The sequence below is a fragment of the Lynx rufus genome, unplaced genomic scaffold, assembly GCF_022079265.1.
Source record: "Lynx rufus isolate CCGP_SWC_20201006 ecotype Redwood Valley unplaced genomic scaffold, mLynRuf1.p SCAF_13, whole genome shotgun sequence".
NCBI classification, from domain to species: Eukaryota; Metazoa; Chordata; class Mammalia; order Carnivora; family Felidae; genus Lynx; species Lynx rufus.
The window spans coordinates 41,116,173-41,133,589 of NW_025814827.1; the positions used below are offsets into that span (position 1 = coordinate 41,116,173).

The 17,417-nt window shown below is 36.8% G+C and overlaps 1 protein-coding gene across 4 annotated transcripts in view; it reads right to left on the reverse strand.

Annotated features, from left to right (window-relative positions):
- Positions 1–17,417, reverse strand: part of SLC12A6 (solute carrier family 12 member 6) — an 86,256-nt gene that overhangs the window by 32,730 nt on the left and 36,109 nt on the right. For 3 of the 4 annotated variants that reach the window (XM_047075365.1, XM_047075368.1, XM_047075367.1), the window contains exon 2: positions 6,213–6,257. The exons of the other annotated variant lie outside the window; for it this stretch is intronic. In XM_047075365.1, the coding sequence (XP_046931321.1) occupies positions 6,213–6,257 (45 nt within the window). The remainder of the gene's footprint in view (positions 1–6,212; positions 6,258–17,417) is intronic. 4 annotated transcript variants of the gene reach the window in all.

Below are 17,417 nucleotides of genomic sequence, written 5' to 3' on the forward strand. Positions count from 1 at the left end.
ACTGATAAGTGCCATTGATTCTACTACAAATTTCAAATTTCCATTTTTTATGGCATACTTTTTTTGGTAAACATAAAATGGTATATCAAATGTCTTGCTCTTAATAAAACCTTTATTCTTGTGGTGCAATTACCTCCATATTGCTGCTTTTATAATTTGCCACTATACTATAATTGGGGGCTAAGATAAATAAATCTCACATTCCTCCCTTAGTCTCCTGATCTCGTCAAATGATGTTTGCTGGTCTGAGCTAGGCAGAACAAGAGCAGTAAATGTATTTAATTTCCTCTGGCACAGGCTTGGGTCTGAACTATGCACTGTGTGAACATGAAACGTTGTCTCAAATGTTACAAATTATGTTTTTGATTTCATAGTTTGCTTCAATCAGTAGCCAAATAAGAGGCATGCAGTATGATTGACTGCTGTATCTCCTAAGTCAAGCGTCTACTCTCTTTTTCTTCACTATTTACTTGTTGAAGAAACCATGTCCGGTGTTCAGTAGGGTTTCTGATTTTGATGATGACATCCATAAGATGTTTAAATGTTGTTCGGTTTTTGTAGTTCCTATAAATTGCTAATTAGGTCTACAGGCTTAACCACATCCAGTATTTTTAAGGAAGAGGTAGGAAAACTCCTTCACAGTGGTATTTTGATCTTCTGTCAGGAGGTTTTCTTTCTGAGATACTAGCAACTGTTGGTGATGAATGCCTAGATCCATTAATTTATGAGGGCTTACAAAATGGTGATATTCTTTTCTATTATTCTTCCTTAACTTACTAGCTGAAATACTTTTATAAAGAGATATTCCCTCTAATATACTGTTTGGTTACCCATTAATACAGTTAAAAGCATGGCAAATACTTCATTCTTTCCCTTTATTAACCAACTTCGTTCACCAGAATACTCCAATGGTGACTAATTAGCTTTTTAAAGTCTCAATATGAACTCATGAATTTAAATATTGGATATATTTCAAATGAAATTCTTTTTCTGCATCAGTTAAGATGATTAATCCTTTAATCTCCTTTTGTTAATACACTGAATTATATAAATTGATCTTTAATGGTAAACCAACAATGTATTTCTAGCAGAAACCCAATCTGGTCAGGAGTAACTTAGAAAAATATATTGCTTGATTTAGATTGCAAATATTTCATTTAGGGCACCTGTATCTGTATTCATAAGTAAAACTGGCCCATACTTGTCTCACACTGGCATTAAGTTTTGGAATCAAAGTTATGCAATCCTCAAACTGAGTTGGGGAGTATTTACTTGTTTTTCTATTCCTTGGGAGAAACTGTAGAAGAGGAATTACTGTTCCTTGGGTGTTTGGTAAAAATTGTTGTAAAAATGCCAGGGCCCACTGCTCATTTGCTTACTTGCTTACTAAAATGTTTTAAATTGAAAATTACACACACATATACACAGCAAAATTCATTACAGCTTAATTATTTCTCACAACAGCAGTTTCACTCTTCCATCCATCTCCTCAGCCTAACCCTAAGTTTTGTAAGAGATCTGATGAGTCAGTGCCAACAACAGATACATTAAAATAACTGACAGGAAGAAACTTAAAAGGTCTGAAAGATACTATTATAAATTCTACTCAGCAGGCAAAGCAATTGTAGTTTTTAACGTACTAGGCCTAATTATCCTAAGCAAGATTATTTTTTTAAGTTTTTAAGTAATTTCTACATATATGGTGGAGCTCAAACTGACGACCCTGAGATCAAGAGTTACATGCTCCACTGAGCCCTCCCGGTGCCCCTAACCAAGATTTTTATAGAGAGCTGGCAAGATTTTAATTCAAACTACCAATGCCCTCTCTGAGGAACTATAAGATGGTTAGAAAATATAACCCAAAAAAATCACCTTTCCATCTTCTGCAAACTTCTTTAAAAATTTTTTTTTAATGTTTATTTATTTTTGAGAGAGAGAGACAGACACACAGAGTGTGAGTAGGGGAGGGTCAGAGAGAGAGGGAGACACAGAATCCAAAGCAGGCTCCAGGCTCTGGGCTGTCAGCACAGAGCCCGACGCAGGGCTCGAACCCACACACTGTGAGATCGTGACCCAAGCCGAAGTCAGCTGCTTAACCGACTGAGCCACTCAGGCACCCCAACTTCTTCTTTTTTTAAAATAAACCAGGCTTTGAGGGATTTTGAGGCTGTAGCTTAAACAAAGATACTCAAAGGGGCACCTGGCTGGCTCAATCAGTAAAGCATGTGACTCCTGATCTCAGAGTCATAAGTTCAAGCCTCACATTAGGTGTAGAGCTTACGGAAAGGAAAGGAAAGGAAAGGAAAAAGGAAAGGAAAAAGGAAAAAGGAAAGGAAAGGAAAGGAAAAAAAGAAAACAAAGAAACTAACTCAGGATGGGGCACACAAGATGTAGTTATTAAGAGCATGAGAAGGAAGAACATAATCTCATCTAATGAACCTCGGAGGGAGAACCCAGGGTAGCAGGATGAACTCACCTGAGAATCTAGCCAAAAGACTCTGGACACATTCCCAGGTTTGTTTAAAAGTGAATGCAAATGTAGGTTGCCAAATGAGAGTAATGTCTGTAGTAGTCTCTTAGCAGATATTAGGGTTTTCAGCTAATAATACTAAGAGAAGTCTTTTTCACAATCATATACTATTTCTTTTTGCCCACAATTTGTTTACTATCTTTTACTTAAAGTGCTTCATTGGAAACAAAATCCAGCTTGCACTGGAATGATACCAACTCCCCTGACTGTCCACTTCATTAGCTAAGTCCTTCCCTACCTCTATTACATACATGTTCCTGGCCCGAAGATAAACTACCCTCAAACTCCTCTACCTGTCGGCATGTATCAGAGACAGAAGAATTGTTTTAATAGTTTAGGGGGAAAATTTACTTTTCATGGTCTGCCTAAATATTTCAATGAAATCTTAACCATTCCTGATCCAAATATGAAATTTTTGTACAGAGAAGAATAATTTTGAACAGTCTAAATAAACTATCCAATATAAAAGTCTAAAAAAAAAGAGAATTGTGACAACCCCAATATCACAAGGCTAGGACCCTTGTGATCAGATTTCTAGCTATATGTTTATGTCAAACCATTTACCTAAAAAATATTTATGGAGTGCTTAGGGTGTCAGTTACTCTTCCCGCACATAAACTCTCTCAAACAAATGAGAATTATCACCAGAAACTTAGGTTCTTAACAGAGGAAGATCAGAAAAGGAGTATCCCAGTTTCTTCAATACTCTGAACCTGTAATGAGCAAACAAGTCAAGTACTTTCCTTACTGTCAACTTTTTGATAGCTTATATTTTACGTAGCTGCTCTGCACTACTCAAAGAGCTAAAAGTTCAGCAATGTAAAAATCAAAATAAGCCTCAAATCAAACCTCATGCACTGTTAGTGGGAATGTAAATTGGAGCAACCACTGAGTAAAACAGTATAGAGGTTCCTCAATATATTAAAGATAGCATTACCATATGATCAAACAATTCTATTACTGGGTATTTACCCAAGGAAAATGAATTTGAAAAGATATACTCACCCCTGTGTTTACTGCAACATTATTTATAAAAATTTTTTAATGTTTTTATTTATTTTTGAGACAGAGAGAGACAGAGCATGAGCAGGGGAGGGGCAGAGAGAGAGGGAGACACAGAATCTGAAGTAGGCTCCAGGCTCGGAGCTGTCAGCACAGAGCCCGACGTGGGGCTCGAACTCACGGACTGTGAGATCATGATCTGAGCTGAAGTCGGACGCTTAACTGACTGAGCCACCCAGGTGCCCCTATTGCAACATTATTTATAACAGCCAAACTACAGAAGCAACCCAAGTTTCTACTGATAAGTGAATGGATGAGGATATGCTATACATATATAATGGAATAGTCAGCCATAAAAAAGAATGAGATCTTGCCATGTGCAACAACATGGGTGGACCTACAGGATGTTAGGCTAAGGCTAAGTAAAATCAGGCAAAGAAAAACAAATACCACATGATTTCACTTACAAGTTGTATATAAAAAGAAAACAAACAAACAAAAGACCTTTAAAAACAAAGAACAAATGTTGACACAGAGGAGGTGGGTGGGGGGATGGGTGAGATAAAGGGGATTAATAGCATAAAGTATACAGAAGCAGAATCACTATGTTGTACAGCTGAAACTAATGTAACATTGCATATCAACTATATTCAAATTTAAAAAAGATTTAAAATTCTTTTGACATTTAAAAAGATTTATTTATTTTGAGAGAGAATGCAAATGCGAGGCAGGAGGCGGGGCAGAGAGAAAAGGGGACAGAGAATCCAAAATGGATTCTGTGCTAAAAGCAGACAGCCCGACAGAAGGCTTGAACTCACGAACCATGAGATCATGGCCTGACCTGAAGTTGGACACTTAACTGACTGAGCCACCCAGGTGCCTCTAAATTCAATAGGAAAAAAAAAAAAGAGACTGATACAAACTTCCAGTTATAAAACAAGTAAGTCATGGATATCAGTAGTATAGCATAGGAAATATAGTCAATAATACTGTAATAACGTTGTATGGTGACAGATGGTGACTACATTTATGGTGGCAAGTACTGAGCAATGTATAGCATTGTCCAACCAATACGGTATATGACTGAAATTAATGTAACACTGTATGTTAATTATACTTCAATAAAAACAAAACAAAAAACAAACAAAAATTCTAACAACAAAAAGTAAGCCTCAAATCAAAAGACACACACATATACAAAATGGCTGTCAGTGTATTTAAAAAGCACTTAACCTCATTCATAATTAAAGAAGTACAAATAAAAACTAGACATGCCATCTTCATCTAGGGAAAAAAAATTTTTTTTAAGATTGGTTATCTACTTTTTATGATAGGGAGCCCAAGTATGCTTCCACACTCCTAATTGGTAGAAGTCTAAGTTGATGTATCCTTTTGAAGACAGGTATTCCTTTTGATCAAAGAATTCTACTGTTAGGAATTTTTCTTTCAAATATACTGGCAATGAGATTGCAAGAGTATATGTACAAGATGTTCACTGTAACATAATTTTTAATAATAAAACACCTGGGAATAAATGGTCCAGAATAGGGAACTGGCTGTGTAAAATTAAAGTACAGGAATACAATGGAATACTATTCTAAAACAGAGGAATAAGGCAAATCTTTATGTACTGAAATGTCACAAGGTAAAATGTTAAGTCAAAGAAAGGAAGTCATAGTCTGTAGAGTATAATTCCATGGAGAAAAAAGGAAAAAAGATAGTCATAGATGGTTAGAAAATGTGTAATTAAAAATTTCTAGAGAATTTCCAAGAATAAGTACCTCAGGGGATAGAGGTAAGAGGAGAAGAGATAATTTAGAGGACTCTACTTTGTGTACATATACTCTTTATTGTCTGAATCCTCACCAGAGTATGTTTCCTTTCTTTATTTTAATTTTTTATCAGTCTTGTGATGCTGTGAAATACCTATTAAATTACAAGCTTACTGAAATTTCAATATGTGATAACTAGAAGAAATAAATTTATTTCCAAAACTTATTTAATAGATAAAGAACTGGAACATCAACTTCTACAGCTTAAGGTCGTGCTATTTATGAAGTACTTTCAGCAATTAAAATGAGGGCGATTAAAGACCAAGAAAAATAATAAAAAGGGCAAAGTACCTGCAAAGCCCAAGCTTATAGAATATTATAGTTATCTTCTTGACAAAATTATCTTGGAAAAAAGATCTAATTTTTACAGACTAAAAAAAAATTTTTTGTTTTTAATGTTTGTTTATTTTTGAGAGAAAGAGACAGAGTGTGAGTGGAGGAGGGTAGAGAGAGAAGGAGACACAGAATCCGAAGCAGGCTCCAGGCTCTGATCTGTCAGCACAGAGCCTGATGTGGGGCTTGAACTCACAAACTGTGAGATCATGACCTGAGACGAAGTCAGACGCTTAACTGACTGAGCCACCCAGGTGTCCCTACAGATTTTTTTTTTTTAACACAGAACTATGTAAATTATTTTTATATGTGACTACATTGAGGCTCAACAATCAATTGTACAAGTCGTTTCCTAAAACTTATCAAGTTAGGACCAGAAATACCAGGAAAAAATGTTGAGAAGTGAAAAGCAGAAGAGGGGATAGAAAATAGAATTAGAAGTGGGAGTAATGTCTGTTAGTATAAGCAGGAAAAGGGTGACTGTAGAGAAAGTCAATCCCATAGTAATACTATACCTAACAGCTGGCTGTGTTCCCCTGTGATGGAGTTCTGACTCGGGTCTGAAAAACAAACAATTGAAAAGAAAAGAAAAAAATGAATGACCAAAACAAATAATTTCTTAAAAATCAGCAACAAAAGTCAACCAAGGAAATAAGCAAAAAAAAACCCCAAAAACCAAAAACCAAAAGTTTTTTAGTGATCAAAATACATTAATGAATGGATAATAAAAACAGAATAAACTATTTTAAAAAATAATCACACAGCTTCTTTGAAAAGTTAACTAACAGAATTACCATGAGACCCAGCAATTCCACTCTTAGGCATATACTCAAAAGAACTTAAAACAGGGACTCAAACAGATATTTATATGACAATGTGTATAGAAGCATTGTTTACATTAGTCAAAGTGGAAACAACCCAGTGTCCTTCAACAGATAAATGGATAAACAAAAATGTGGTATATCATACAATGGGATATTATTCAGCCATAAAGAGGAAACGAAATTCGGATACGTGCTACAACATGGACAAACCTTGAAAATATGCTAAGGGAAATGAGCTAAAAGCAGAAGGACAAATATTGTATAATTCCATTTAAAAAGAAATAACCAGAAAAAAGTAAACTAACAAAACAATCACATAAATTTGACCAAGCAAAAATAGTTCCGTAAAGTAGAAGGATGATTCGGGGCTTACGACATGGGCTACATTTTCTCTTTAATGACAAAGGAACATAATGGCCATAGCAGCTCAAAGTCAAGACATAAGTAAAGCACTCATTACTAGATATGTCCTGATTCGACTTCATGATAAAATAACTAAACAGGCTTTTAGAAATATGTTTCTTCAGTAATCTATAATAAAACTAGTGGCAATAAGCCAAGTTCCTAATGCAAGAGGTATTGACAATCACCATTTAACAACTAACCACTTGCTTATTTTAAAGGCTTGAAAAGCATTAAGGGCTAAATATGGAAGACTTTGAGCTCCAGTTTCCTCAAAGATTAAGTGTCTTGAGATATGAGGATTATATCTGGCTTCCCTGTGTCTGGGAAACAGAAATAATTTTAGATGAGGGTGTCTGTGAATTATGGGGGGAAAGTTAGTATTTTCTCCAAGTATGATGCCAGCAACAAACTACATAAAAGTACCTGCGATTTTTGTTAACGATAAATATCTGGTATTTTCATATTACATTATAATTGTTGCATGTATCTCATAATATGATTTAGGTGCAATACTACTTTGAAATTATGGTAGTTATTAAATGGCTTCTAGATCTTTTTCAATGCATTGATAAAAAAGCACTTATATTAGATCATGAATTTAATATTTTGATAATTGTATTTCAATATAATAGGGTTCTTTAAAAAAAAAATCTATTCTTGAGAAAGGGAGAGAATGTATGTGTGAATGAGGGAAGGGCAGGGAGAGAGAGGGGTAGAAAGAATCCCAAGCAGGCTCCGCACTGTCAGTGCAGAGCCCAATGTGGGGCTCAAACTCCTGAACTGTGATATCATGACCTGAGACGAAATCAAGAGGCAGATGCTCAACCAACTGAACCACCCAGGGGTCCCTAACAGGGTTCTTTTTAATGCTATACCTATATATTTATATGTGTGTATAATCCTTTACACATTAAAAAAGGTTACTCTGAAAAGGAATTTGTAGACTTCAGACTGCCAAAAAGGTCCCAGATACAAAAAAGATTTAGAATTACTGTTTTAAACAAAATTCAAATAATATTTTCAATGGTGCTCATAAATGTTTTTTACATATAATTAAATATAACACTTTAAGCATCCCAGACAGAAAGAACCACTCAGAATCCTTAACAAATTCTGGTGTGATGAACAGCACATACTCTGATCGAGGAGGAAAAAAACCTGATTGATACAACTGAAGTTTCAAATGCTATATGAAAATTTTAAAATATATTTTTAGATTTTCTTCCTTAATTTGGTTTTGAAAAAGAGATATTCTCAGATATTTTCCCCAACATACCATCAAGTGGGTTTTTAAATTTAAACTCATCTTATTTCCCATATACATAAACAATATGGGTTTGCACATAAGACAAAGCAGGAATAACAGTTCTATAGTACATTAGTGTATTAGATTGATCCTGTTTCTCCCTCTCTCATACATGCATACATAACACACACACATATAACTGATAAATCAGGCCCTGTCAATACAGAGAAGCAGGTGTATAGGTAGCAAAGAAAGAAGAACAGAGAAAGAATCACAGAATTTTAGAACCAGAAGAACTATGGTCATCATCTAGATCTATTCTAGTGATTCCAAAGGAAAAGTTGGAGAGGAGCTATCAGCATCATTTATTTTTCTCCTTAAAACCATACCAACAACCCTTCTCAAGATTCTGATTCCCAGGGGTGCCTGGGTTGACTCAGTCAATTAAGCCTCTGACTTCAACTCAGGTGATGATCTCATGGTTTACGGGTTCAAGCCCTGCAGGGGGCTCTGTGCTGACAGCTCAGAGCCTGGGGCCCGCCTTGGATCCTCTGTCTCCCTCTCTCTCTCTGCCCGTCCCCTGCTTTCTCTTTCTCTCTCTCCCCCCTAAAAACACACATTAAAAAATAAATAATAAAAAAACAAAATCACCAAAAACTATTTATTTAATTTATTTAATTATTTTTTTCAGTGTTTATTTATTTTCTACAGAGAAAAAGACAGTGTGAGCCGGGGAGGGTCAGAGAGGGAGATACAGAATCCAAAGCATGCTCCAGGTTCTGAGCAGTCAGCACACAGCCTGATGTGGGGCTCGAACTCACAAACTGTGAGATCATGACCTGAGCTGAAGTTGGACGCCCAACCGACTGAGCCACCCAGGTGCCCCAAGAGAGTATTTAAAAAAAAAAAGATTCTGATTCCCAGATGCTGTCATTAATGGGAATGCCTTTTATGTATGCCAGGATGGAGCAAAGGTGGGAACCTCTTAATACTTATAGTCGAGAAGATGAATGGTTGGTTAGTAAGTGGCCAAAGACATGGCACACTATTGCCAAAAGAGAAAGCTCACAGAGACAGTCTTGATCTTTTGGGAACTTATGTTCATGCTTCTTGATACTCTGTAATTCTAACTTTTTTTGTCCGAAAATGAAGCATAATAGCCTAAAACAAGTAATTTGGAATTGCCAGGGAATCTATGAATAGAAGAACAACTCAGGCAGAATAGGTATGATTTTAGATGGGGGAAACAAATGATTTTCTTCTTAAACATTACCTCCTTCTATACTATCTACTTCCTTGCCTTCTGAGCTGTGCACACATGCCGTATGTACGCTTTCTAGTGAAGCCAGGACTCTTCCTTTGAACACCCTCTTGTATTTGAGATGAATAGAAATAAGTGTTTTGTTTAGTTCTTTATTCAACTTAGATTTTTGTTTTTAATTTTTTATAATTGAAGGAATGCAGGGCAACCTTTACTTGATACTTACTTGGTAATTTGAAGACTAACCTCCAAGAACCTGCAAATACTTCACTGATACATGTAAAACTTGAAACAAGGGCAAATCTACGAGTAAACAGGTTCATGAACCTACTAGAATGAAACTAGCAATGCATGTAAAAATCAGAACTAGTAAATGGGTTTAAGTTGAGGGGTGTTTCTGAGTGTGCAATCCAAATTGTGTAATCAATCTGGTAACACTGCTCTGAGATATGTCTAGGCATCTTTCTATTGTCTTATGTCTGAACTCACCCATTTAATATTTTTCCTGCCTACGTCTGGTGAGGGCACACCTAAGTTTGCCAAAGAATGGGAGTTGTCCTATACGTTACTCAAAATGACATTTATTTTAAAACTGAATTACTTCCTGCAATAGAAACAACTTGCCAATAATGTAACTATTTTTACATTTGATGGCCTTCATAAACTAAGCTATTCATAGGTTATAACTCAAAAGGTTATACACCACATTATACTCAAAAGCCTATGATACTCTACCAGTCAAAATGGCAGTTGAAATAGAAACATGTACCTTTTCACAAGTAAATGCAATCAGAAAAATGACCTCAAAGTATTTCCTTGTAACAGTAATGATATAGTAGTTTTACAAATGGGCACTTGCTCAATATATTTTATCCTGGGTAAATGGTAAAGAGTGGAGATTTTATTTAGTTTCTTACCATATGCCTTAAAGAATAGAGAGAAAAATGATTGTGGGTGGTACTCGCTTGCAAAACTGCCTCTGTAAATAGTTTTTCTGAAGAGCCTAATTATCTCCCTTGGTTTGCCCATAGCAATAGCCTTTAATCACTTCATCTACCATTCTTGGTAGAGAATTTGAAGCAAACAAAAGCTAGTTTGTATCTTGCATCTTAAACTCAGTGTAGGCTTTAGTCTTTACTAAAGATAGAATTAGTAATTTCATTAAAAAACACAATCAATAATGGGAACTGTTAGGCCTAATTATTTTAGAAAAAGAAGTGGGCATGACCAAGTGAATACACATGAGGACAATTAGCTTATTATGCTACTGTCTATATTATCTAGACACACTTCAAAAACCTATTTCAGGATACAAAATATCTGAAAGCACCAGTCTTAACACATTCTTTAATTTTCTGGACTCCAACTTTCAAAAAACCAAAGTTTCTTAGCACGAAGAAAAACCATTTTGACTCAGTTAGGCAAAGCTGATTAAAAACGGAACACTTACTCTAACATTTCACACTTAGATTCTGCCTGTCTATATGGTTACTTATTGTGGTGGGGAACCCAAGGATGAAAACAAGTTGAAATAAGGTAAAATCTGAAGAAGCATATCCTCCTTATATACATTTTGAACTTACTGCAATGAGACCAGAGTGACATAGAAATATTTACATGTGATTAACTGGGCTTAAATAAATAGATGGGTGAAAAACATAACGCAATCTTGGTGAAATAATTTAGCTGTAAGGTGGAAATGTAAAGTAATGCATACAAAAGTTAATAAATCATTAGTTCTTTATGTTTCTAGGCTATCCAACAGTCAAAAGATCCTTACCTGAATTTTTATTATAATAAGAACATAATTTTAAGAAGATATTTAGAATATAGTTCTGCCAAAATAGATAATTTCTGCTAGGACTTACAGTTTTGTCCAAACTATCAGTCATGCAAGTGAACTGTGTCGACAGCTAGCCATGGAGTGAATAAGTTATGGTAGCAGGGAACCAAGGACTGTACTTCTTGTACTGTGTATATTTCTTAGTATATTAATACAGATTTGGTGACAAAATGATTGGGGGCAGGGATGGTAAATAACTTGGCAAATATATGTAACAGTCAAGTAGCTTCCTATAATGTTTAATTTCTCAGACGCTTCAATATACTAATGACTGCCTACCTAATCTTCAAAAGAAGAATATTTGGCATTCTTAAATACATCAGAAAACCAAAACTCATTTTTCATCAAACATCTTATGTAATTAGTTTCCTATTGTATACACTTTGGGAAACATTCAACCCATTCTTATCAATATACTAAGGTTAAAAGATAACTCCCTGAATTATCATTCTCATTCATTCATTCATTCACTTAGCAATAGTTCTGTTAAAGCAGTATCCTCCAAATTTGCCCAGTCCAAAGAATCATCTGGAGTTATTTGCTAAACTGGAGTTATTTGCTAAACTGGGTCACATAAGTAACCCTAATAACTTGATCTTATGGGAAAAACCTGAGACTCTGCATTTTTATGAAGTGCCCAGATGACCATTACAAATCTTCATTCACTGATTTCAAGTATATGACTAATTAAGTCCTAGGCATGGTTCTATGTGCTGAAGATTAAGCAGTAAATAAGAAAGACAAATTTTCTGTTCTCATGCAGACATGAGAAGATAAAGAACAAAAGAAAATAATCAAGATTATTTTCTTTATAACATTTATCAAAAGCCAAAAAGTAAATAGAGGACCACCTGGGTGGCTCAGTTGGTTGAGCATCCAACTCTTGATTTTGGCTCAGATCATGATCCCAGGGTTATGGAATCGAGCCCTGTGTTGGGCTCTGTGCTGAGCATGGAGCCTCCTTAAGATTCATTCATTCACTCTCTCTCTCTTTCTTCCCTGCTTGTGTATTCTCTCTCTAAAATAAAAATAAATAAATAAAACAAAAGTGAATAGAGAAGCTATTTTGGATCGGCTGGACAGTAATGGCCTGAGGCCTCACTTTCTGAGGAGTTAACCTTTACAATGAGATCTACATGTAAAGGAGACAGACATGTGAGGATCTTGAAGAAGACTGACCAGGGCAGAGAAGCAGCCATGCAAACGCCCAAAGATGGTAATAAGCTTGGCATGTTTGCGAAACATTAATGTAGCTAAAGCACAATGAGTAAGAAAGTGGTTAAAAAAAAAAAAAAAAAGTCTTCAAACTAGGTAGCAGATACATGCCGGAGTATCGCAGACCGTGGTAAAGAGTGTAAATTTTACTCTAAAGTGAGGTGAAACAATGGGAAGGTTTTATTTATTTATTTTCTTTATTTTATTTTTTTTTTAGTAAGACAGGGTTTTTTTTAATTTTTTTTTTAACGTTTTATTTATTTTTGAGACAGAGAGAGACAGAGCATGAGCAGGGGAGGGTGAGAGAGAGAGGGAGACACAGAATCTGAAACAGGCTCCAGGCTCTGAGCTGTCAGCACAGAGCCCGACGCGGGGCTCGAACTCACGGACTGCGAGATCATGACCTGAGCCGAAGTCGGACGCTTAACCGACTGAGCCACCCAGGCGCCCCATTGGGAAGGTTTTAATTTTTTTTTTTCAACGTTTATTTATTTTTGGGACAGAGAGAGACAGAGCATGAACGGGGGAGGGGCAGAGAGAGAGAGGGAGACACAGAATCAGAAACAGGCTCCAGGCTCTGAGCCATCAGCCCAGAGCCCGACGCGGGGCTCGAACTCACAGACCGCGAGATCATGACCTGGCTGAAGTCATGACCGCTTAACCGACTGCGCCACCCAGGCACCCGGGGAAGGTTTTAAATAGCAGCAAGACAAGTCTGGTTAAATTAAAAGATGCAGGCTGCTGGTTGAAGAATGGATTGTGGAAGGAACAAGAGCAAAAATGGGGGAAGTAACTGGGAATCTACTGCAGAAATCTTAGGAAGATATGGTAATGACTGTACTCAAGATGGTGAAATCCACAGTGAGAGAGTGATGTTATCTTCCAGAAGAACTCTTTAGTCTTTAGAGACAATGTCCATGTTACTCTAAATCTACAGTTCATCTTTTACTCAATAAAATTTTTTGAGCACCTTCTACATATGAAACATTATTCTAATTACTAGAAATGCAGTAGCAAAATCCCTGCCATCAAGAGCTTACATGATCAAAGAGCAACATATATGTCAAGAGTGAGGAGTTATAAAACAAACCAAAAAAGCAGAGTAAGAGAATGCAAAGGATCAGCAGGGGGATGGTTTGTGTACTAGTTTAGATACTGAGTCTAAAAAGGTATTTCATGGGGCACCTGGGTGGCTCAGTCGGTTAAGTGTCCGACTTTGGCTCAGATCATGATCTCATGGCTCATGAGTTTGAGCCCTGTGTGGGGCTCTGTGCTGGCAGTGCAGGGTCTGCTTGGGATTCTCTCTCTCTGCCCCACCCACTTGCTCTCTCTCTCAAAATAAATACACTTAAAAAAAAAAAAACAAAATTAAAAATGTATTTCAGGGGGTGCCTGGGTGGCTCAGTTGGTTGAGGATCCATCTCTTGATTTTGACTCACGTCATGGTCTCACAGTTCATGAGGCTGAGTCCTCTGGTGGTGGACTCTGCACTGACAGTGTCAAGTTGGCTTGGAATTCTCTCCCCAACCCCCGCCCTTACTCGTGCTCGCTCATGTGCACACTTTCTCTCAAATAAACATTAAAAAAAAATAAAAAATTCACATTTGGCCAGCAACTTGAAGTGAGGCATCTAGGCATACACATATCTGTAGGAAGAACACTCCAGGCAGAGGAAATAGTGCAAAAACCCTGAAGCAGGTGATGTTAGCATGTTCAATGAACAGCAAGGTGGCAGGGTAAAAGTGATAGGACACGGGATAAGAGATGGACGTGTGTGGTGGAGAAGGAGGCATACATCACATGGGGCCTTGTAGGACACATTAAGGACTTTGAGTTTTACTTTGTGTGAGCTACGAAACCATTGGGAGGTTTTGATTTATGCTTTAACACAATCACTCTAGCTGTTGTCTGGAGAACAGATTGCAGGAGGCAAGGGAGGAAGAGGAAATAGAAGGCTTTTGCAATGGTCCAAGAAAGATAATGGTAGCCTGGATCAGGTCAGAATTATCAGAGCTGCTGAGAAGTGGTCAGAGGCTGGGTATGTTTTAAAGGAAGGGTTCACAAGGTTAACATACTGATGGACTGGAGATGGTCGGGACTGGGGGCAGAGGGGAGAAAGGAGTCGAAGATTTTTCTAAGAGCAAGGAGATGAAAAGAGATGCTGTTTCCTGAGTTGTGGGAGACTGGGAGAAGAGCGATCTTGAGTGGAGTGGGTCAGAGAAGGCATACTGTGACAGCTGTGCAGCTATTCTGGAGCAAATAACAAGGCACAGTGAAAAGAGAACATAGGATCTGGAAGCAGATAAAGCTCAGGTGCAATCCTAGCTCTGTATACGCTATTCATGTAATTGCCAGAATGATTTAATATTCCTTAGCTGTAATTTACTATCTATGCAACAGGAATACTACACTACAGAAAATTACCGTGAGGACTACAGACTGTAGATGCTCATTAAATGGTAACTATTAAGAAAATTGAGATGATGGGACTCCTGGGTGGCTCAGTTGGTTGAGTGTCCGACTCGTGATTTTGGCTCAGGTCATGATCCCAGGGTTGTGGGATCGAGCCCTGCATTGAGCTCTATGCTGGGCATGGAGCCTGCTTGAGATTCTCTCTCTCTCTCCCTCTGTTCCTCTCCCACACTTGCACTCTCTCTCTAAAGTAAAAAAAATAATAATCAAAAAAAGGAAATTGAGATGAGCCATGGAATGACCCTTAAGAGAAATAACTGTGATTAAATTAGAATTTAGGTAGTTGGGGATATTTCTTAGAACTTTAAACATTTTGCAGTATAGCAGTACTTAGAAAAATGCAAAAGTTAATACAGGTGAATCCTTGGACTGATCTACACACTGACTTAAAATTGTGATACTAATAGTTTGAGTCACTTGTCTTATTTCAAACTTAATACATTTATAGTTTGGACTAAATATGCATTAACATAGGATTTGGAATTTTTTGATAAAATAATTACAATAGTAATTGTCCAGGAGCGTCTGTGTTACATTCCCAATACAAGTTTACTAATATGACTCCTATTCGAATAAATAATGTAACTCAGTAAGTTTTAAACACACCTAAAACTGTGTTTGGATACTGTGAGGAATAAAAGAATGAGTGTACAGTATTTCCTGACATGAAGCAGCTCACAACTCACAATCTAGTTGAAGGGTCAAGTTCAAAATAAGAAACTAAAGAAAGAATGGTAGTAGTACTTCACATTTAGTAACATCTAACAGCTTTTAAAATGTCTTCCCATATTTCATTGGATTCCCATGATGATTCTGTGAAACAAACAAATAAGCAAAAGCTAAGTTGGGCTCAACGGTTTGGCCAAGGTATATACTGAGTGTACATTTCAAAGACTGGCTTGAACCTGGATTCTGATTTTTCTATTACATGATACTGGCCATAAAATGTAGGTACAAGAATGAGTATTAATAATATAGTCAACCCTTCATTATCCAGGAAAATATACTAGGAATAAAATAAGGTAAAAGAAATTATAACAAGATATTTATGCAATAATTACAAATCAGAAAAATAGGTATCTAATGTGTGGCACAGTGATCATTAAAAAACATAACTTATCCCAGTAAGATGAAACTCTCTCCTTGATCTCTTTTTTTGACAGGCTGAGAGCCTCTGCTTGGCAACAGTATCTAGCAAGATTACTGCCATTTATATTATACCTATTTTTAGTTTATTCTCTATTTATAGAGTGGCAAACACTCTGGTATTTCATTTAATGATAAAGTTCCTTTTGTAAAGGAAACTAGAAAATCAGTCACTCAATTTAAGAAAAAACATTAAATAAATGCAAAGATGATACATAAAAATGGAAACATTATAAAGGCAATCTCTAAATGACTCCATTTAAGGGAACATTTTCTACTCTCATCACACCAAATCACAGCAACCCTCTGAGGAAAAATTATTCCCATGTTCCAGAAGAAACTAGCTCAGAGAAAGCTGGAATGATTTGCCCAAGGAGGTAAAGCCAATAACCTGTGGTATAGCCTTTAGTGCTGTTAAGGTTCCAAAGAAGTAGAGGAGCAACATAGATCGAGGAAGTATAAGCTTTAAGTAGATCTTTTAAAACCTTTAAAAATCATGGAGAACTCTGGGCGCCTGGGTGGCTCAGTTGGTTAAGCATCCGACTCTTGATCGTGGCTCAGGTCATGATCTCGTGGTTTCGTGGGTTCGAGCCCCACATCAGGCTCTGCACTACTAGTGCAGATTCTCTCTCTGCACCTCCCCCAACTTATGCTGTCTCTGTCTCTCTCAAAATAAATAAATAAACTTTAAAAAACAATCATGGAGAACTCAAAATTACAGGAGGAGAATAAAAATGGCACATGTCTGGGATGGTCTGCTTTGGGTTGGGTCATATTAGCAAGTCTTGGGAGTCTAAAGCAGATGGAAAACAACTGAAATTCTCTACACAGAAGTCTCAAAATGAAAGTAGTGTTTTAGACAAGGAAATAAATGCAATATGCAAAATGAAATGGATGCCAAATTATTAGAGACAGGCAGGCGTAATTGTTATCAGACCACTGTAATATATCCATGTGCTAACAACCACCTCTAACATGGTCTCTAGGAAAGCATAAGGAGGGGCGTCTGGGTGGCTCAGTGGGCAAAGCATCTGACTTCAGCTCAGGTCATCATCTCACAGTTCATGGGTTCAAGCTCTGCATTGGGCCCTGTGCTGACAGCTCAGAGCCTGGAGCCTGCTTCAGATTCTGTGTCTCCCTCTCTCTGCGCCTCCTCCACTTGTGTGCACACGCTCTCTTTCTCTCTCAAAAGTAAATAAACATTAAATTTTTTTTTAAAAAAGGATAGCAATAATGAATAGCTGTTATTATTAATTCAACCAATACTCTGAAATTTGCCTACCATATATTAGGTACTGTGCTAGGCAC